This window comes from Thunnus albacares, chromosome 24, assembly GCF_914725855.1.
Source record: "Thunnus albacares chromosome 24, fThuAlb1.1, whole genome shotgun sequence".
Lineage (NCBI taxonomy): Eukaryota > Metazoa > Chordata > Actinopteri > Scombriformes > Scombridae > Thunnus > Thunnus albacares.
Window position 1 is genome coordinate 16,849,996 of NC_058129.1, and position 23,364 is coordinate 16,873,359.

General features: G+C 38.5%; 2 protein-coding genes across 2 annotated transcripts in view; both read right to left on the reverse strand.

Moving 5' to 3' along the window:
- Positions 1-103: 103 nt before the first annotated feature.
- eed (embryonic ectoderm development) lies at positions 104-9,348 on the reverse strand. Its single transcript, XM_044345442.1, has 13 exons — positions 8,960-9,348; positions 8,555-8,742; positions 6,895-7,047; positions 6,686-6,778; positions 6,362-6,427; positions 5,853-5,978; positions 5,518-5,599; positions 3,796-3,887; positions 3,553-3,686; positions 3,359-3,464; positions 3,029-3,187; positions 2,506-2,579; positions 104-1,492 (listed from the first exon to the last, which is right to left on the reverse strand). The coding sequence occupies exons 2-13, from the start codon at positions 8,672-8,674 to the stop codon at positions 1,366-1,368; spliced, it is 1,332 nt and encodes a 443-aa protein (XP_044201377.1). The 5' UTR covers positions 8,675-8,742; positions 8,960-9,348; the 3' UTR covers positions 104-1,365.
- A 3,265-nt stretch (positions 9,349-12,613) lies between these two features.
- LOC122976773 (NACHT, LRR and PYD domains-containing protein 12-like) overlaps positions 12,614-23,364 on the reverse strand; it is a 197,501-nt gene continuing 186,750 nt past the window's right edge. Inside the window, exons 15-17 of the mRNA XM_044345438.1 lie at positions 19,082-19,258; positions 15,996-16,169; positions 12,614-14,932 (exon numbers count right to left, since the gene is read on the reverse strand). Of these exons, the coding sequence (XP_044201373.1) occupies positions 14,914-14,932; positions 15,996-16,169; positions 19,082-19,258 (370 nt within the window). The 3' untranslated portion in view covers positions 12,614-14,913. The remainder of the gene's footprint in view (positions 14,933-15,995; positions 16,170-19,081; positions 19,259-23,364) is intronic.

A 23,364-nucleotide genomic window follows, 5' to 3' on the forward strand; every position in this document is an offset into this window, starting at 1 on the left:
GAGAAGACAATCACGACTCAAAATCATTGTATTAAACTGCAGTTTGTTAGGGTCACAGTAGTTATTTTAAGGGGAAGTTGGTGTCAGAAAATGAACAATAGTGTGTGTAGAAAAATAAGTTTTATTCAAGTCCAAATAAATTCAAATACAAGGACTCCATAAAGGCAAAATGACCCTCCACTCCTCCCTTCAGCTGACCTTTAGGCTATTACTGGGACTCAAAAAGAAAATCCCGTTTTCTACTGTAAGTATTTTAATCAAATGCCAACTGAGCCTAATTACTCCCCTGTTACAAATGACTCCAATGTAATTTCATGTGACTTTTTGCCTGGTAAATAACACAAGATTCAAATAAAAGAACAATATTTTTCAGTTTCAATACTCTGAATTGCACAAACTGACTCTAGAGTTTCAATTTACAAAAAAAACAAACATTTTATTGACTGCACTCAATAAAGCCTCCAATGTCACACTGAATGACGCAAAAACAGTCAAAGTGTGTGTGTGTGTGTGTGTGTAGGTGGAAGGGAGGGAAGGGGGCATCAAAACAAACCAGATGGGCTTTAAAAAAAAAAAAAAAAAAAGATGCAAAGGAATGTAGGAAAACTTAGAAGACAAAAAAAGGAAAAGAGAAATCTTAATTTTTATTCTGTGAACTCATGAATATAAAAGGTGGCACACTGCAAAAAAAAAAAAAAAAAAAATCCATCTTTGGTCATTTTATCTACTGTGTTTTTCTTAAAAAGAGTGAAAAAACCTGCCGGATGGATGAGATGACCGATGCTTCCACTCGTCTCTAAATTATTTCCCTGATATCAGAGAAATCGGGTGATTGATTAATCTAATAATTTCCAAATAATGACACTGCATAGGAAGCTAGAAGGCACTCTGAGGGCTTAACATTACAACATACTCTTATTATTCCTATTTCTTACAGTTAAAACATTCACTTATGATTTAGAACAAAGTATAACTTTACTTTCATGGCTGTGGCTGAAAAAACCTTCATCTAATAACAGAAATCCCACATCACCAATCATGTTTTATTAGATTAAAAACTTCTTATAAATCTGCTGTTTTTTTTCTTTCTTTCTCAAAGCTCCTGTTGGCAGACAAACAGGAAATGAAAACAATCTCCTTGGCTGGAGAAACAAACGGAGTCACCTCATCTCGGCACAATTTCCCACCTTTTTTTTTTTTTAGGGAATATTTTTAAGACCACACGGGAGACTAAATGTTCAAACGGACGGGTTTTTTTTTTTTTTTTTTTTTTTGCAGTGTAGATCTGTACGACAGGGCGACACGTTGAGGGGGCGGGGTAAAGGTGAGCAAGGGGAACAACCGAATTCCTTCGCTCGAAACTCTTCAGCGCTGTCGATCCCAGCGCCAGATCGAAGCGTCGTCGCACACAGCTATCAAAATGCTGCTGTCACGGCTGAAGCTGGTTTGCCGGATGGCCGACGTGCATTTGGGGAGGGTCAGTGTGGTGCACCTGAGGAGCAGAGAGGAGACTGTTGAGCGAGGTTTAAAACAACCGTAGACATGCTGACAGCAAATCAATCAAATACTGCAGGAAATCCACACTGAGCCTCACGAAATAAAGTCCTACAAGCTGCCGTCGTATAACAAACGTTTGTGTTTTTCACTCTATATTCAGCTCTGTGACCGGCAAGACTGAAACTACACAAAGAGGAATATTTCAGCTTGTTTTTGATTCAACTCATTATTTGTAATGTATACAATTAAACACAAAGGCAAAAACTATTATTATTTTGGTGAATTTAATGTGAGGCAAGGTGTCTTTAAACTGCTTGTTTTGTCTGTCCAACAGTCCAAAACACAGATATTCAACTGAAAATCATTTCTTCTTCTTTATTTGCTTGATAAAAATGATGACTGAATGATTGATTTGCAGAACTGTTCTAGATCTCAACTGATCGATCACATCAGTAAATAAAAACATACCGCCACCTCATTCTCAATTACTACTTTTTATGTTACGTTGGCCTTGAATGTTTTAATACGACTGTGGTCAAAAGTTAGTTTTTGTTTGCATCAATCACCAACATTTCCAGATGATGCATTGTGGTGAGAATCATGACAGTTAACAGGATATTTGCTTCACAAAACACGCCGAGTTGAAGATGAACACCTCTTACAATCTCAACAAAAACATTAACTTTGTATAGTTAGGTGTTTCTATTATTTTGTCTACACCTTTCATACTGAAATAGAAAGTTTTAACCAAAGCCAGTGATTCAGGATGTCTGGCAGAGTCAACTGCAACTACTTTAGCAGAGTTGATGACACTGATATGACAGCCGTAGCTGTGTGTAACGTCACACCTGCTTCAGTCTGCTATGAAACATTTCATTCATATTTCTGGCAGATTCAGCTGACAGTCATCAGTAGTGTCCTGGCTGTGGATGCGGATTTAAACTGAGATTTATCTGTTGTTATAAAAAAAAAAAAAAAACTCTCTTTCCTCCGGCGTTGTTAACTTACTTTGCTTTGTGTGGGTCTTCCACTTCGAGGTCCCAAACGTAAAGCTTCCCCACCTGGTTTCCCAAAGCCAACATCTGTGAAAGAGCATCACAGAAGGCTAAACATTACCAACAGGAACAAGATGTAACCAACACTTTGTCTGAGTTTGTGCTGAGATTTTAATTCCAGACTTAAAGCTGAAAACACACAATTTTAATGCAACAAAACCTTTAAAAAAAATGCACCTCATCAATATTAGGGTTGAAAAGGTAAATAGGGTTAGGGTTATCTATATTCATTGATTAAAAACAAGATGATTAACACTATGCACAATTATTTTTAAAACTGTCCTTCAGTTTCTTCTTCTATATTTATTAAAAACTGTTTAAGCAATCTACAAATAAAAAGTCATTTTGCCATGACTTTATTATGACTGTAGTTGATTTGCATCTATTATGTGTGTAAAGCAATTGGAACAAACTCTTAACTGTGATTTATAAAACGACCATATACGCAGCTACAGATGGAAAATCAGATATTTCACCTTCTGCCAGAAGTCCATGGAGAAGCGCATGTACCAAATGTCACACTGGCTGTAATCAAAGCGTCCGAGAATCGTCACGTTTGACTCGTTCGGTTTAATGTGGTCGATGTCGTCCTCCATCTTTCCTGGTTTCCAACACACAATGGCATTTTCACAGGACTACGAGGAGACAAGAAAGATTAATTAATAACTTTAGCTTATTAAACTACCTCACACTGTTGTTTCACCTCCATTTTTTTTTTTTGACATTCTGCTATTTTATCAGATAAATTATGTGTAATTTTAGGACATTCTTTACGTTCTGTGTCTTTACACTCACTAATAACTTGCCTTGGAAAGGATAAGGTCCCCGAGCCACCGCACACAGTCCACATAGTTTCTATGGATGTCTCGTGTTGAGAAGTCAGGGAAGTGAATTTTCTGTGAGACGAAAGGCCTGAAGAAAACACGTTGGATCAAAACGTTTTACACGGATTAAAATGTGACATGAAAATCCCACTTCTGTGTGTGTGTGTGATTTTAACCTGTTGGTCTTGGAGGGGTTGTACTCATAAGATCCACGAATTGCTTTCTGCATTCTCTCTGAATTAATACGCCACAGTTTTAGGGAGTGGTCCATCCCACATGACATAATTTTTTCACCCAAGAGATCAAAATCCTGCAGTTGGATGAAAAAACAACAACAACAACACATCTTAAATGCCATCTAGTTTTTCTGTGTTAGTGGATTATTCTTCAGATGGCAGCTGTGATTAGATGTTACTCACAGCACTCAGGACTTCATCTCGATGACCTTCAACACCTCCAAATATGGCCACTAATGTGTCTGTCTGTATATTCCATAGACGAAGGGCATGATCTGAGGAAACAGAGATACAGCGTAAAACGGACGGTTTGTTCATCAGGAAAACTGAACAAACACTGGAAAGATATTTATTTTCCTCTTTACACCTTAATTAATTTAACGCAGCAGTAGAACAGCTGAAGTTTCACCTCCTCTGCAACGATCCAACAGCGACAATCATGATCCTGGCGTTTTAAAATGAAAACAATTTCAGTCCGCACAAGCGTTTTAGCACCGCTTCAGAAATAATCTCTGTCCATGCTAACACGCGTGAAAACGAATATCACATGACCATTCACGTACACTGGGCATGTGCGTGCCGGTGTAAGCAGGAAGCAGATTGTCTACTCTGCTGTTGGTTGCTTACTGTCAGAAAATACTATAGAAGAAGACCAGCTGCTAGCATAGCCAAGGTCAGCAACACATGTAATTTGTTATACATGTTGAATTAACCACTGGTCGTCAAGGCTGATGTCCTTTCTTTTCTTCCGGAAAAGGGTCACGTGACAGGGGCGTGACGAATCAGGGAAGGACACGTCGTGACTGACAACACCCAATCAGGAAGTGAACGTGGGGATCTGCGCCATCGTTTTCAAAAGACCGTCCAGATTAAAACGCAATCCCATCAGTTTTCAAACCAAAAAACGAGGTCAGCAGGTGCAGTAGTGTGGACGCTGGGCGTAAATGTAGCAGAAGTTTTTAAAACTAAAACGTATAAGTGTGGATGTAGCATAAGAAAACATGAAATGTGCCCAGTTAACATTCACATGATTAAATTAAAGATTAAACTTGCTTGCTGCTGTTCACATGACCCTCATCAAACAAACCACACTGTCGGATTAAGGAACCACCTGACAATCACGCTGTAAAAACAACACCCTGAACCATCCTCGCTATCCGTCAGCAGTCTAACAACATCTTTACTGTCTAGATTGTGCTCCTGAATTGAAATTGCGATACTGTAATCTACTTCTTTAATGTTTTCTATACTTTATATGCGTGGTTATAAACAAAGAGGGAAGCAGCAAACCAGATAAGAGAGAACTTTTATTGTCAAGATGAGATCAATAAAGCCATCAAAGTTGAAGTTATTACATAAGAATATGGTCTTTTTATGTGTCACTGCTGTTGTATTTACCTCACAAAGGAATATATGTGGCCGACTATCCGTCTTTTAGAAAAATGTGATTAGAAAGTAGTGATGTTACACTCGAAGCAGACTATTTGACAGTATTTTCGACCTTTCAAAGCAAACGTATTGCAGTAAGATGTGGCGACGCCTCGTTTCACAGCACCAATAATCATACGACCATCCCAAACGAGGCCTTGTTACGTCACACTCGTATCAGAGACGTGTTGCGCTGGTTTTGGATACAGGCTGAGCTTCTCAATCTGCCACAACGTCTAAGAATACAGCTGCAGACTGTTAAATATGATCTAATAGTATAGATGTAATTGAACAGAATAACAATAATGAAAGCAGTGAGATCACTTCTATTCTAACAGTTTCATTAATGTCTCAGATTGAATCCATCCATACAAATGCTTCCAAACAGTCAACCGTTTTTACATACAATTGCTTTAGAAAGCTTTAGTTTTGTATAAATGTTTTTCATTATTACTGAAGTTGATTTTTTTTTTTTACCTTTACTGACAGACAGGAGGAGATTTGGATCCCTCGGGTGAAACTTCAGCTCATTTATGGCGTTCCCATGACCCACATAATGCTGGATTTAAAAAAAACAAACAAAACAAAAAAAGTATTACTTGTAGACATGACAGATTTATTCTTTCTGAGCAGTGAACTGTGCCGTAGAATCAGTTTTCCATTAATAACGTTTCAAATGTTTAAATCAGATATATTTATATTGCATCAGTGTGTTCAGGAAGAGGAACACACGATTCAAGGTTCCTACAAACTGATCCAGTCCGCTGACTCTGCACACGTTTTATTTTCAGCTGACAGAAGATCAAGTGTACCTTGATGCACTGCATTGTGATGTGATTGATCACTCGGATGATGCCTCGGGACCCGGCTACAGCCAGCAGGGGGTGACTGGTGTTGGTGTCGTAGGTCCAGGCGCACGTGTAGAAGTTCTCATCTGCCTTAGAACAGCTTGAGTCAAGGAAAACAAGACTGAAAGTTTCCTAGAGATCATTTTCCTGAACTTTTATCAAGAGAAGGTTTATTCATTCTTTCCTTTTGTACTGAGACTTTTTTTTTCCCTCATCTGGCACCAGTTCTCTGCATAGTTTTTATTTTGTTTGGATAATTTCCAGAAGATAAAGACACAAACCACATTTCTGAGCAAAGACGAGAAGTATGGCCTTATCTTAATCCAGACATTGTTTGAATTCTAAACTGACTAGTAATTAAATGTGTTTACTTTGGTTTTCTGTCATTCAGGTTATGTGATAGCTGTTTAAAAACAAGAGCAACTATGTCCTGATAAGACAACAAGGAAGTAGTCGGTTAGGTGAAAGGATACATCTGCATCGACGTAAGACTGCAAGAGTCTTATTTCTCCCTGAGAGTGACATTCATACAGAGTTACCTGGTGAAGAAAAGACAGTGCGAGTTAAATTTGGACTGAGACGTCAACAAATGACAAAAGAAGTTTTTTACACAAAGAAAAAGTTGATGTGTACACCTGTGTGTATATATATATATATATATATATATATATATATATATGAGCTAAAACACATTAATCTAAAATATGAATGTTTTAAATATCACAGTCCAACAACAGACAAGCAATATCAAGAAACGGCCATTTAGAAATACAAAAGGTTGGTTCATCATCGCTTACCCTGTTACTCCCGACTGTGGCGAACACCAGCGGGTCTCCCTCCTTGCTGTGCCAGTTAAACTGGACTCCAAACAGCGGCTGGCCGTGGTCCTCCTGCGGAAATCATTATGTGATCATCAACCAAACTCAAGAGGGTGAAATGAAGTCACCTGATGTGTGGTGTTCATTTGGTGGGTAATCAGACTGTTGAGGATGGTGTGTGCACTCACCCTCAGGCTGTTGACACATTTGAAAGAGTATCTGCACTTCTTGGACTTCCACTTGCCCTTGCCCCAGCTTTTCCTGCCCGGGGCGTTGGCAGTGTTGGTGGGTGTGTCCGGGCGCTCTGCGTTGGTCCCACTCTCAACGCTGACAGCATCATCCTACAAATGCAAAAAGATACAGGTGATGTGTCTTTCAGGTTTATCCTGCAGAAATGACTCTCAGTTAAAACTAACTTCTCTCACAGAGACTCAGTGCTTACTTTTCACATCACAATGACAGAAACAACATTTGTTACCAGTATCTGTTTTCACACTCTTGTACACAAATTATCACTGGCTGACAAGCAAAAACAAACATAGGATGGAACTTTTATTAAGTGCTTCTTGTTAGATGGGTTTCACCAAAACACACCTAACTTTCAACACTGTTGACAAGTTAATTGATGTCACACGCAGAAGAAAATCTAACTAATCTAATAGAAATGGAGATCTGCAACCTAATATGGGTTATTAAAAGAGGAAAAACTCAGAAAATACCCATAATAAGATTCAATAACCACATCATTTCAATCGATTAACTAAATTAGATTGGTTACCAACTGTTAAATTAATCGCTAACTGTTTTGTTAATAGATTTATTGTTTCGAGTCATTATTTGAGAAACAAAACATCCAAATTCTCTGATTCCAGCTTCTCAAAAGAGAATATTTCCTGGTTCCTTTAGTCTTTTATGATAGTAAACTGAATATCTTTGAGTTGTGGACTGTTCATCGGGACAAAAGATGACATTTGAGGACTTCATCCTGGGCTTTAGGATATGTCATCAACATTTTTTCACCATTTTCTAGACCAAACAACTAATCGAGAAAATAATCGCCAGATTAATCAATAATGATAATAATACTTAGTTGCAACCCTATAGGAATTACCTGCTTTTCACACTTGTTGCATTGTGGAAAAGACTCACTATCACCCTAATGATGTGAAAAATAATCTGTATTACGTCCATCTATTTCTGCCACAGTCATACTGTAAATTAGATGAGTATTTTATCTATTAGCTGTAACTTTTACCGATAAGATTTTGTTGCAGCATGTACATTAGTCACTAACCTTTAATCACTTTAACCTTGCACAAAGGGTTTAACAATATGCACTTTATTGACTGTACGTTAGTTCATATTTGCTAAGAGGAAGTAAATAATATCAGATACCAAGATGACTGTGATACGATTATTTACTTTCCAAGTTGGTTGTAACAGTTATTAACTAGTTATTTCTAACAACTCCAAAGTTTACGTCTCCTTAATTAAATAGCTAACTAGAGTCTGCCATAAGTCACAATTCAATTGATCTTTTACCTGTTTCACTTGTATTAGCTGCTACTGCTAATGCTACCGTTAGTTCACACGTGAATGATTGTAGTCTGAGCATATTAAAAACGTCACCAAAGTATGCACAGTACAGATAATCAGTGAGTATGACACTGTCTGTGTATATTAATAAACAAGTTTACATTAGAGGTACGTTTGACCAGCTGTTTCCAGGTGGACAAAGCTGCTAGCTAACCGCTTTAGCCGGTCGGCTACTTTGGCACGAAGCTAACTCGCCAGGAGCTAATTATGGGACTTCTGTAGCGGAAGAAACAACACGGTTGAACTGCTTACATTCTCGTCTCCTGATAAATCGGGGTTACTGTTCTCGTCACTGCTTAGTTTTTGTTTTTTCGCCGGTATTTCTTTTCCCGCTTGAGAGGGGGACTCGGACATGTTCTTATTTTCCCTCATGTTGGCTCAGACTCCGCCTCTTCCGGTCCGCCGCCGCAAGCGTTGCCGGGAATGGTAGTTTGATTCCACTGTAATTCAACACAAACACCAAACATTTTCTTGTTACAGCTTCCCTAATGCGTAAAGCTGGTTTTCCTCCGTTACATATATTTTTACTCTGACCTCTAGAAACTTTCAACAGCATTTTTTATTAGTTTAAACTGGTTGAAAAACGAAATAATCCAGAAGACTGAAATCTGAACACACATACATAATACACACATTTTTAGATTCAGCGTGACTTACACTTCCCGACGATATCATCATTTGTGATGTGCATCGCCAATAAATGTCCGTAAATCTGCTTAGAATTAAAAGACACTCCCCATAAGTTTTCTTCAGTATCCAAGTAATCCAATGATGTCTGTATATCCATGGCAACGCTATACGTCCGGTTTATCCCCCTAAAGCATTATGGGAAATGTTGTTCCAAAACTGAGAGTATGATTATCCTTCAAATCAGTGATGTGTAAGTCTGTCTGTTGTGAATTAGAGCTATTGGCTGGTGTTTGGTACCGACTGGTATCTCTCAGAATAACTTGACAGCAAAGAGCAGCCAATAGCAGATAAACTGTTCAGTAGTAGCCTGCTTTCACCAGCAGATGGCAGCGTTATTCTATTGCTGTGATTGACTGACCTGCTGCATGTAAACTCCTTCTGCTTCTTTGTGTACATGTAGTCAGAGATGTACCTGCACAGGTGACTCGACAGTCAACAAGTCTCAACAGTATGCCTGTATGAAGACTCTGTACATATGAAATGAATGAGGTGGACAATAAATCTAATGTGTTTATTTTGTATGATAAAGAATGAATTCTTCAATAACTAACAGTCACCAATGTTAAATCTTTGCTTTAAAAATCAAATAGCACAGAACTGTAGGAAGTAACGATGTTTTAATATGTTTTAATGCTGTTAAAAGATGCTGAAAATGAAAATAAAAAGTGTCTTTACATTATGAAGGTGCCCTTTCAATGACACTGTGTACAGCTAAAGAAAGACTGAACTAAAAGTGTGTACAAGAGAGTCATTTCTGTGGTGCATTCACGTGCTAGTGTGATAAAATGGACATTAGGGCGTTCAGGATTGCATCTTTTCAGAACAGTCAAAAGTTAAAGTTACCTTTAACTACCTTTAGAGTTTAAAAGTTAAAAAGGAAAATACAAATTTGGTCTCTTCATCAAATCAAAAGGCTGCTGTTCTTCAGCCGAGTGTCAAAACTCAGAAGACACAAGTTACTACAACACCTGAAAGCACCACAGAAAAAAACATCAGCTATCACAGAGCAGTCTTATAAGTTTTATATTATCAGCACTACTACTGCTAAATGTTTTGCATTTTTACATAAAAAACCTGAAACAACTTATGCAATGATGAAACGATGATGCTGGTTGAAACACTGACAGTCGATATGAACAGGAACATGTTCAGGGGCTGTAATCTCTTCTGTAATAATACAAGATGAAAAACTCAAAGACAGCAGACTCATTAATGCACTTACTGTAATAATGCAAATGTTTACACCAAGAGCTGAGATTGAACAAGCTGTGGAGAGAAAGTTTAGTCCTGGGTGCATCCAGCAGCTGGTGGACATTCAAAACACCTGAATAGTCAAAAGAAATACACTGAAAATCCAGAATTGGAGAACAAATAAGCTTTATTTACCACCAGCAGGCCTGAATTATATCAGTCTTTATATCTGACAACTTGGAAACAGGTGAGACAGGCTGTGGATGTCAGGAGGTGTGTGTTAATAACAGCAATAATTCAATCGATTACACAATTCATCAAAAAAAACAACTAAGATGTAGTGAAACTTTGCACTAATATGAATGACACTTGACCTCACCTGCAGGCTGATTGCTACATTATTTGCTGAAAGATATAAAGAAATATGCACTGACTCAGTATCATGTCTTTCTTACACGGGAATAACATCAACATAAACTAGACACGGTGGTCTACAACACTACAAGGCCTATTCAAATATAAAATAGACACAGCGGTTTGTCTAATCAAACACAAAGCAGACAGTCTACAACACCACAGGCAGTGACACAGACAGGTGCCGAGATGCGGAAAACATGGAGTTAAACACATTAATCTCACATTATGACTGATTTCTTCATAACCAACATTTAAGTTAAGAAAGAGACTAATTATGGATGTTTGTATCTTTGTTGAGCCCTGAAAAGGTGAAAACGTTCAGTATTTCCCAAGAAAAGAGCAGCGCAATTAGAGAAAAATCTGAATAAATGAACAGAAATTGCTCTTTTTTTGTATGATACTTTTTATCATCTTGTGACCTCAAACATTTATCAAGGTTAACTAAATTAAGTGTGAAACTAAGCACTAATAATAGCAGTGGTGTGGTCAGAGGACAAGTCAGACAGGTCATTATAAAGAAATAAGGTATACCGGAGGATAACATGTCATTTTATCAAAACAGAGTGTTTCATAGTGGTGTAATACAACAAACCACATCACATTCAATTAGAAAACTCTAAGATGGCATCTAGACAGCATATTTATGTTCTCATCAAAAAGAAACAATGCACATATCATACTGTAGATACATGACTCACACATATTTCTTTATGTACATTCTTTATGAGTTTGTGTTCATGTCATAAAGTATCACTGCATGTATCAAATACACGACTTACTCACTCTTGTTTTCTGCAGGAATGAATTCTCACAAGCAACAAGCAGCTTCTGCACAGGCTCATTCTCAAACCACACAGTCAACAGGTGACTGAACCACTTAGAAATGCAAAACTGGGGAAATCCACCTTATTCAAAGCCTCGGCGGGCTTGTCAGTCCCAGTATAAGATCCAGTTCATTATATAACTTCCATAAGTTATGGAAGTGACATGTTTCACTCACCAAGTGTTGTCCCTGCTCAGCCTGCTGTAGTTTAGTGTAAATTAGTCCATTTGTGTCTTCCACCATCCTCCATAGAACAAAATAAACCCAACAGGTTAACCAATTTTGTACATATCACGGTCCCTTTTTAAAACTTCATCCTCCTCTCCTTCATGGTGCCACTTTGTCTTTGTCGATGTTTATGTCCCGCTCAACACACAGCAAAGTGAGGTTGGATAGTCTGGCCGTTAGCCGCTGTCAGGCTAGTAGTGCTAGCAATAACGTTAGCTTGATGATCCGCTTTTCTTGCTCTCTCGCTCTTTGCGTTTCAATGCAGCCGATTTGTACTTTACCTCCTACCTAGATTAAAAAAAAACACACACACATCACCTTGATCGTTAACTTGACAGTGTGCGACAACATGACGCATTCACGGACACACAGGCTGCTGGCTTTTAAAACTCCCGGCAGCCAAATACAGTGGCAGGGGCCCGATTAAGGGGGTACTAAGGGGGTGGAATCAACGACAATACAAACATACAAGACGAGAACCTCTTGGCAGTGGTGGGGGCTCGTCTCTGATCTGCAGAAGACACGACGTGGTCTGAGTCTGACTTTTTATTATTCGCTACTATCAACACACAAACTTTATTCACAATATTCAACTAAACAACAAAAATGCAGTTAGCAGTTGGCAGCTAGCTAGTTGTTATATCCAAAGATGATATCTACTCTGTTCTTGCTGATTAATGCTGTTACCTCTTCTTTAAAGTCCTTTCTGAAGATTATTTGAAGGTTATTTTGCAAAATGTTCCACTTTTTAGGTCCAAGTTTGAGATGTATTCAGGAGCTCATGTTGGTGCAGCTACTCTCTCTCATACAACTTTTTTTTCAGATGTCAGATGTCTATGAGTTGTTAACAGCTCCACCAAATAGTGATTTTTACCCTCAAAACTTCTCACATGGTTTCATTTCAATAAATGTTCAAATGATCCAATATTTCACCAAAAATCAAAGATTAGAGAAAAAGTCCAAAAACTGAAAACAGATTTGTGTATCAGAACTTTATTTTTTCTTCTTTCCTCTCCCATTAATGATCTCACAACACCTCAGATCTATCAGGTGACCCTTTGGAGGGGCCCGACCCCTAGGTTGGGAACCACTGGACTAAACTAGCTAACTGTATACAGGGTTCAACATTAATGTTTTTTTTTGGTTGGTCAGAAATCAAATTGCCCAAAGTCAGTTTTTATTTGCTACTATACAAATTGTTTTATTTATTAGCGGTTATCAAATAACAAAGACTAAAGTTAATTGTCATGTTTAATCTTTAATTAAATGAAACAGAACAAACACAGAGTCTCATAGATGTGAAGCAACAAACATTCTTGCATATCAGAAATGTTATGACTCATCTCCTATATTTCACTGAACACTAATTTCTTTCATATAATGAAATAGACTCCTGATTTCCCTCTTTAATGTTTCTCCTTCTCAAGAGTATTTATAACAGTGAAAAATTACATGCTGCACTGATTCCTCTATTTGACAGATCTCACATAATCCTGAGGGATGTTTGTTTCCGCATCACATTACTAGCCTACTAAATTCTTGATTGGCCGCGCCAACATTCTCATGCGTGCAAGGGGGAGGAGGCTATGCTGTGTGCCAAAGAAGGAGAATATAATTTATGACACAATGATCAAAGAATGATTTGAACTTTTTTCTGATAACGTTAATAAACATAAGATAAAATAAAGTGAATATACAATACATAATGTGTAATATATATGTGATATATATATATATACGGTGCATAGGTCTCTGAAGAATCTCCCATTTCTCCATCAGACACAGACTCACCACCGGTCTTGATTAACGGAACATCTTCCCTCGGGTTTGACCTCACTGTGGGTCTTCTCTGTGTCAGGTGCAACCCAAAGCTGACCAAACACAAACCACAGTCTTTTTTCTCAAATCTACCAACCACTGACCTCAGCACCCGTGTAACATGAAATGGAAAATAAAGCCCACTTGATAATAAAAATAAGATAAAATAGATGAAGAGAAAATTAAAGTGAAAAATACTAAAATTACATAGATTGCATGACATAAGGTAGAAGATAAAACCCACTGACACATAAAATAGAATGCATACTGAATAATAATAAGAAGAAGAAGAATAAAATAAAATAAAATAAAAAAGTGAACACATAAAATACATAGAATGTATAAAATAAAGTAAAATATTTAGTGAGCTGGCTTCCCGATATCTATCTGTAGTGTGTTCCATAGGTTTGGGGCGTAATTGACAAAGGCTGCATTCCCGATTTTCTTTCGGCTGTTGTTGGTCATCTCCAGATGATCGCAGTGTTCTTGAGGGCAAATAGTTAACAAGGGATTTAGCAATGTAGCTTGGTCCTAGCCCATTAAGGGCTTTGTTTGTATATGAGGAGGAGGACCTTAAAGTCAATACTGAATGTTACAGGAAGCTGGATCAGAGCAGCTAAAAGTGAACTAATGTGTTCTCTCCCCCTTGGTTCTGGTTAATATCTGAACTGCAGAGCTTTGAATGAGCTGAAGTCTCTTAGTGTTTTTTTTTTTGGGAGGCCAGTAAAAAGTGCATTATAGTAATTAAGTCAGCTTGAAATTAAGGTATGAATCAGCTTTTCAACATCTTTTTAGATTTATAAATGGTCGTACTTTGGCTAGCAGTAGTAAAGTAAATTCAGATGCCATATTATAAATCCTGTAAATTAACGGTTATAGTGTTAAGTGATTCTGCAATAATCTGCAGTGTCACTCTGGTTTCAACAGATACAGATGGTCACATGTTTGAAAGTAATACGAATGATTTTTACAAGTGTTTCTAAACAAGCCTCTGCTGGAGATGATCCACATGGACCAAAATCCAGACTGAGACTCAGGTCCAGGAGGAGGGTGGAGGAGGTGGTTGAGTGGAGGAGTCTGGGTGTGTCTGCAGAGACTGTGTAGAAGGACAGAGCAGCAGCAGAGCAGTCCAGATACGCTGATGATACTCTGTCAGATCCAGAGGAACACACAGGGATGATGGGGGACTTGACTTTGTGTGTGACAGTGGAGCTGTTCTCAGATCAGTTCAGTTCAGTCTGCAGCACTGAGACTCATCTCCACTTCTTCTGATTCCTCTGTCAGTCACTGCTGGATGAAGCTCTCCTCTCCACTCTACCTCCCAGTAACATGGCCCAGTCAGAGTCTCTCTACACACAAGCTGCTGCTGCTGCTGCTGCTTCAACCTCTCTGGATCATCAGGATACAGCTGATCCTCTCTCAACACGAACTCCTGGATGTTCACTCACTCATACCACTCCAATCTGATGAGAGAAGAAGAAACAACAGAGGTCATAAATCAGTGTTTAGTGAGACTCACTTCATCAGCTGTCAGTCAGTGATGCAGCACATCCAGTATAAAGACCAGCAGGGACTTCAGTCCTGTTCAGACCAGAAGTGGAGCAGCTGTGCAGCGTAGCCTGCTTCCTCTCAGCTCTCATGTTAACGTGTTGGAGTGAACACACTGAGCTCCGATCTCACACACCTGCAGAGACTTTTGGCATCAAGTCTGTTTACTCTGCAGATTTCACTGAAGTACACAGAGGAAATAAAGTGCAGAGAGTCATGAACACATCATTACTGCACAAACACTTTAGTGACACATTTACTGTTGTTACATGTGACCTGCTGTTAAAGTGAAAGCAAGAGTCTCTGTGTGTTGATCAACATCTTATCTGCTTTTGAAATATCATTTGACAAATAAAAATGGAGGCTGTCATTGAAAATATTTGGAGGAAACAAAATAAGTGATGGACAGATATAAAGATGTGGTTCCTGGACTTCAGCAGAGGTTCTGGTCTGTATAAAGACCACATGGTTACTAAACGTAATGATGCTTCTGTGAAATCAGAGCCAGTGATTTGCAGGCTTCAGTCAGACTGATCTTAGAGCTCTGACAAAGATGAACTGATCAATTCTTTAGTGTTGAAATGAGAGAACAAACACTTTCAGATCAGATTTGATGGTACGACAGTTGGATGAATGAGGACCACTGTCTCTATACATCTTGTAAGGCTGTCAGCTGTAATCCAGCTTTATTTCCTGCAGACATGAACAACAACAACAACAGTCGTCTTCACATCGACTCAAACACGTGATCACAACAAGCTTCTGGCTGATCTGATTGGCTGACTGTTCTCTCTCTCTCTGTCGTTGTGTCCGATCCTGAAGCCTGTCACCGTTCTCCTCTCACAGCTTCACTGAGGAAAGCAGCCACTGAGAAGGTTGGAGGTTCACCAGGAAATACTGGATCTTTGCTTTGATACTAACTGTGTTTAATACAAAACTGCTGAAACCAGCACGGACTGACTCCAACTCTCTACTGACCTCAGAGTCTCCAGTCTACAGTCTGGACTCTTCTTAAGATCAGACAGCAGCTTCTTGTCTGAAGAACTCAAAGAGTTTCCTCTCAGATTCAGCTCTCTCAGATGGGAGGGGTTGGACTTCAGAGCTGAGACCAGAGAAGCACAGCTGATCTCTGACAACCAGCAGTTCCACAATCTGAATAAAGAAGAGATCATGTAGCGTTAGAAGCAGATTATTGTGTTTGAAATCATTCAATGTTTCATTATCTGTTCAGAGCTGAAGAAGTTTTAGAATGAACAAGTTTAGAAAATGGAAACTCCAAACACCTGAACCCAACAGGATGCAGGTTAAAAACTGTCAAACACAAACAGTGAAAAAGAGCTTCATTAATATTAATGACAACATGCTGCTACTTCAATAAACACACAGTGACTTAACAGTGAATTAGCCAGTGCAGCTTTTTCATCTTACATTAAATATGAAGACCAAAAAGATGCTCAGTGTGGATCAGTATAAAGTCTATGTGGTCACAGATGTTTTAATGTTATCAAAATTGATTTAAAACAAAGATCTGAATGTTTGAAAGTTTGTATCCACTCTGCTGAGGAAACTCATGGACTTCAAGTGGGACTTCATTTAAGATGGTGGGATTACTCAATCCCATTACTCGCTTCTATTTATCAAAACACCAGCTGGTCTCATTCGTCTAATTCTTTCTTCCTCTCAATCTCACACACACACACACACACACACACACACACAGACACACACACACACACACACACACAGACACACACACACACACACACACACACACAGTCAGAGGGCTACCAAGGCTGGACTGGGAGAACTGGTGTCTTTGACTGGGCCATAAGTCATTAACTAACTCACTCCCCTGCCATCGCCCAATACTTGGACTTCTGCACTTAACCGTGTTCCTTGTTAGAGCCTGACATACAGTTCATATTTGGACATGATGTAACATGTCTGCTGCTGTTCATTATATTTTCATTTATATTTCAACTGTTTTTGACAGACAGCATTATATTGACAAAACATCTTTTATTTATGTAATCTTCATCTTTTTATTTGTACCACTGATATGCCTTAAGGCTGGACAATATCTCCAGTATATTCAGATGTTACATGATATAGAGCCAGATATTATCTGAGAGTTTGCTTGTAATTCTGTGATGTAGCTCAGTTGTCTGTAACTGTTGCTGCTCCACAAAGCAAGGTTAGTAAGTTTACCACATGACTTTAAAAATGCTAAAACTGCTGAAATTTGCTTTGTTATCATGAACTTGAATTGTCAATCATAATTGAATCATATCCAAATAGCTCATTCAAATGTTGCTTTACAGATTCAAAACACTATCATGATGATGTCATCTTTTCACACTTATCTGCCTTTCTAATCCTGCTTTGTGGAACAGTCCTCTGGTTAAAAGCTGCTTAACAGCAAATGATGCAGTTTTATTCAACTGAACTCTTCTGTTCTGGTCACCTACTTTGGTTTTCTAAACACTGTTTCATATTTTGAAATATATTGTTAGTCAAAAAAGGTGATACTGTATAGTTGATCATGTCAATATTTCTGAGCCTAAGTGCCTTGTACTACTATTTCCATCAAAAAGCCAAAGACAGTTTGAGAGAGAACGCTCTGTTTCAGCTTTTTGTTTAACATGCAATTGTTCTGCATGTGAACTTTCCAACTTTATATTCAAATAAAAAGTCAAGTGCAATAAGAAGCTGTGTTTTTTTTCTCTTACATTGTAATTACATGATTGAAATATCAGTGATTTAGCTCTGTTCTTCATTCCTAAAGAACATTTTGTTCTGGTTTGCATTATGTGCTTGTAGCCAGCTTTGGACAGAGATTTTATGAAGAATGACAACCAGGTCTATTAAAACCTTTTTCTTAACAAAAGTGTCTTTAATTGTATGTATTGTGACTATTCCTATGTGTTTAACCTGCTAAGTCAGTATTCATTTAGGTTAAAAATAGGTTTATTAAAATGATTGTAAAAAGATATAAACTAAATAGTTCAATCAAACAAATCAACTGTAAGATACTGTAAAAGAAAAAAAACAGTTATATTACTAAAGCCATGAAAAACCAGATTATACTGTATTTTTCATTAACAGCACGAAACTGTAAACTTTAGTAACAGTAAAAAAATGTTAATTTTACAGTAACTTAATGGCAACCCTGCTGCCAGTTGTTGAATGTTTTTACAGGAAGTTTTAACAGTGTGTGTGTAGAGGTGTGTGTGTTTCTACTGTAGCAGCCTGGTGTCATCAGGAGATTTAATGAAGGTAAACACAGTGAACGGTGGTGCGTAACGGCACTGCGCTCTGGCGCAGCACTTCTCAGAGGCTGCAGATTTATCAACATATCAGTCCTGCTGACTTCAGATGCTGCAGGGATTTAATGAAGTGAAGGAGAAGCTTTTCATACAGTAGAAACAGCTGTGGACAACAGATACTGTAACAATCAGCCACATTCATTTATACATCACTGCACACTGATTTACTGACTTTCCTGCTTTAACCACATTAAACCTTATTTTCTGTGCACATGTTGGTTGGAGAGTGTTTAACTGAAATAAATGATTTATATTTGAAGCATTAATCTGTTGTTGCAGCACGTCTGCATCCAGTAGACTATTTAGTATGAAACACAGGCGCCTGATACTGTATCAGTAGCCTATGTGACGCTCACAAAAACAAAGGGATTTTATGAGGATGACGTATGACTGCAGCGTTCTACTATAGTCATACGTCATTGTTCACTTTTAAAAACAGCTGACATTTTTGATCTTTCAGCACAAAATGAAGTTATTTGTCCACAAATATTTGGTGAACATTGTGGCTAATCAACATGGTCAGAAAATGACTCAGAAAAATATGAAATATCTCAAAAATGCCAAAATACACTGGAGGGAGGCTTTAAATAGTATTTAAATGTTTGAAAACAACATTTGAATGTGTAAATCTGAAGGAGATTTTACCTCATAAAAATCATCCTTATGTCTGCAGTTTAGTGTCACCACAACTTTCACATCATATTAATCTCAGCACAGAAGTAAGAAATGGTGTCTGACCTCAGAGTCTCCAGTCTACAGTGTGGACTCTCCAGAAAATCAAACTGCAGATTCCTTTCTGAACGGTCCCGACTGTAGTTTCCACTCAGATCCAGCTCTCTCAGATGGGAGGGGTTGGACTTCAGAGCTGAGAGCAGAGAAGCACATCTGATCTCTGACAACCTGCAGTTCTTCAATCTGAATAAAGAAGAAATCATGTAGCGTTAGAAGCAGATTACATGAGTGCAAGAGCTCCGTCTACAGACGGATTTCCATCAAAAGTGAATTATTTGTTCCATCATAATCTGTTTATTTTTACCACTAACACAAAAAAGATTTTACTCTGCCACCACATTTCTGCTTTTTTCACTTTGTATACGATTAAACGGCGAGGGAAAGAGACGTTGGTTGTTCCAGACATCAACGCTTGTTCCAGCTTCCTGCGGTTGTTTATGCACCGATTTATACGTCTGTTTTCTCCAAAATAATCAAAGGTATGGCAGTTTTATTTAATGTGCACTTATATCTCTGTAGGGATGGGTACCGAAACCCGGTATTAAACGAGCCCCGAGGATAAATTATTAAAGACTGTAGTATTGATAAGCTCCGATGTTACCGGTTCTTTTATCAGCACTTTTTAATGTTTTGGTGTAATTTATTCTCAAACTGCAGCCTCTCCTCCACACACAGACACACACACACACACAGACACACACACACACACACACACACAAACACAAAGACACACACACAAACACAAAGACACACACACAAAAACAAAGAAACACAAACACAAAGACACACACACACACACACACACAGACATACAAACACACACATACAGAAACACACGCACACACACAAACACACAGACACACACACACAGACACGCACACACAGACAAACACACAGACACACACACACAAACATACACACACACACAAACTCACAGACACACACACACACTCACACACACACACACACACAGACATACAAACACACACACACACGCACACACAGAGACACACACACACACACACACAGACATACAAACACACACGCACACACAGAGACACACACACACAGACATACAAACACACACAAACACATGCACACACACACAAACACAAAGACACACACACACGCGCGCGCACAAACACACACACACAAAAACCACACAGACACACACGCAGACACAAACACAAAGACACACACACACACAAAAACAAACACACAGACACACACACACACAAAAACAAACACACAGACACACAAACACAAACACACAGACACACACACAAACACAGACACACAGACAAACACAGACACACACAAAAACACACAGACACACACACACAAAAACACAAAGACACACACACACAAACACACACACACACAAACACACAGACACACAACCACTCACAAACACACAAACCCACACACACAAAGACACACACAAACACAAACACACACACACACAGACACATCAACACACACACACACAGCAAAGTCAGTGAACAGCAGATCACATGTGAAGTGAAGATTACTCGAGTTGACGACAACTACGCTCGTTACTTCTTAAGTGCAATATCACCTTAGCGAGTAAAAAGCCAATACTCTATCAATACACCTGATCAACAAGCATAAACATGTAGAAAAGTCATATTTTCAACTGCTCTGTCCGCAGTCTCTCATCCACCGCTGCTATGTTTTACACAACCACAGCGCGCTAGCTCGGCTAATAGCTAATTGTTAGCAACAAGCTAAAACTAAAGCTGTCTGTATGTAGTCTAACTGTTTAGCTTAGTTTGCCACCAATCTTCAAATTTGGCTCATTCTTGTAAACTCAGCTGCTGGCTGAGACAAAGCAGCCTCTCCTCTCTACCAGCGTTACCTGCAGCAGTCAATCACATCAGCGGGAGGAGGAGGAGGACAGGAGGAAGGACTGATACTGACTGATGTCTGTCTTCTTCTTTCTTTCTAAACTTCACTCAGTATTTTCATGTCAGGAATATTATTTATTTTATTGACATGTTACAGTTGTTTCCAGAGATATTATTGAGTTTATAAAGTGACTTTGCTGTTGTAAACATGACTGTTGCAGCTGGGCGGCTGTGGCTCAGGAGGTAGGGTCAGGAGCGGGTCGTCCACTAATCGGAAGATTGGCGGTTCGATTCCCGGCTCCTCCAGTCCGCATGTCGATGTGTCCTTGGGCAAGATACTTAAACCCAAATTGCTCCTGATGGCTGTGCCATCAGTGTGTGAATGTGTGTGTGAATGATGAGATTTCCTGTGATGGGCAGGTTGGGACCTTGCATGGTAGCCCCTGTACCCATTCAGCGTATGAATGTGTGTGAATGGGTGAATGTGATTCGTAGTGTAAAAGCGCTTTGAGTGGTCGAAAGGCTAGAAAGGCGCTATACAAGTACAGTCCATTTACCATTTACTGTTGCTGCTCTAGAAACAATGTTTAGTTATATTTATAATAAAAATAAATTCTAATCCTGTTCTGAATTTATTTTTTAAAAAAGAATAAATTCAGAACAGAGTTTACGGCTCGACTTTAAGGCTTGTCCGATTTCTTTATACAACAAATGGAAAAGAAATGTACTTGTCCCACCACACAAGTTAAAAGTCACAAAAAAAATCCTCACAATGTTTCATCTGCTCTGCACCTCTACTGTGCGCACTGAAAAAGAGGGATGATGCATCACAGACAAAGTCTGTGACGAGATGTCAAGAGGCAGATATTCACATTTTATTACATAATGAAAAGGTCCAAACCTTCAGATGCACAAGAAAGAAAACGGAGAAAAGAGGAGGAGGAAAAGAAAGTCCAATATAGAGGTATGTCGTCTAATGTTAACATAGCTAGCTAAGTAGCAATAAAGCTAATGCTAGATAATGATGCTACGATAGCTGCTGGACTCACATATCGTTACAGATTGAAGGATATGAGACTGAATGAAAGCCAGTAGCGAGCTATCTGGATAACTGCTCCTTCCTACAACGTAAGGCTTTGTGCTGAAATTTCACTGACCAATATCAGTGATAATGGCTAACGCTATATCCATAAAAACATAGATTTCTGCACTGGGTTGCACCAACTAAGTGTAAGCTGGCATGAGCCACTTGGCATCGTAGCACATTGTAGTAAACTGGATCAATAGTGAAATATCATATCAATAAATTAGGTCTCTACTGGATTACTGTGTTGCTAAATGGCAGCAATTAGAGTTATGTTGTAACTTATCTCTGTGGTCAAAGCTTTTATTTTAGTAAAGCATAAATCACAACTTAGTGACAATAATTTACGTTATAACTAAGTTTGAACTGACACACAGCTGGTGCAACAGGCTGCAGCAGTTGTTTGTCTACTCTGCAGCTACATGTTTTTGCTTGTAACAGGCTGATATCTATTCTATAACTGTCCAGATGCACTCAGGAAATATCTGCAGAAGCCTCCAGCTGCTGGAGAAGTTACATCTGATCTCCCATCTACACCACTCTCTGAAGCAGGTCAGTTCAGCCACTTATTTGTGGTCTCTGTGTAACTGATAATACACTGCTATGTTGTCTTTATTATTATTATTATTATTATTATTATTTGAATGTCACAGTTACACCTTGTTAATTTCAAGTCAAATATCAATATTATCTTTTATTAAATGGTTTCTTACATACTTGTGTTATCATGGTAACACTAGTGCAATAAAATATGTTGAATCATAAATATAATTTCTATACTATAAAGGGAACATAGCTAACTTAAATACTAATCAATATTAGACTGCAACCATCTATATTTATTCAAGTTGTCTACAGGACACATTAAAGCTAGAATAACTTATTCCATCTAAAATAATTTAAACTTGGATTCTTCACCTTTTTTCACTCATGTAATTGAACAGTTCTGGTCAACCGTTATCTATAATTTATGCTTCAGATGTGTTTATTGTCTGATGTGTTGTCATTTATGAATCATTGTGTGTCCTTACTAAAGGATTAATAACTATATTTACATGTATGTTTAGATTTACCTGCAGGTGAAGCAACAACAGACACAACAGACACTTCTACTACTCTACAGCCTGCAGACACCATCAACTGGAACAGATCCTGAAGTATGTGAGTCCATCAAGGCAGCAGCTATAGATCCTGCTGACTGGCAGCCCTGTCTGATATGGTGAGGAGAGAGATAGTCAGCAGAGGCCATATCAGCTAAAATAAGACTCTACATTTACAAAATGAGAGGATGGGAGAAGTTCCCATCACCACCACTTCTACAGAAAATAAGTGAATGG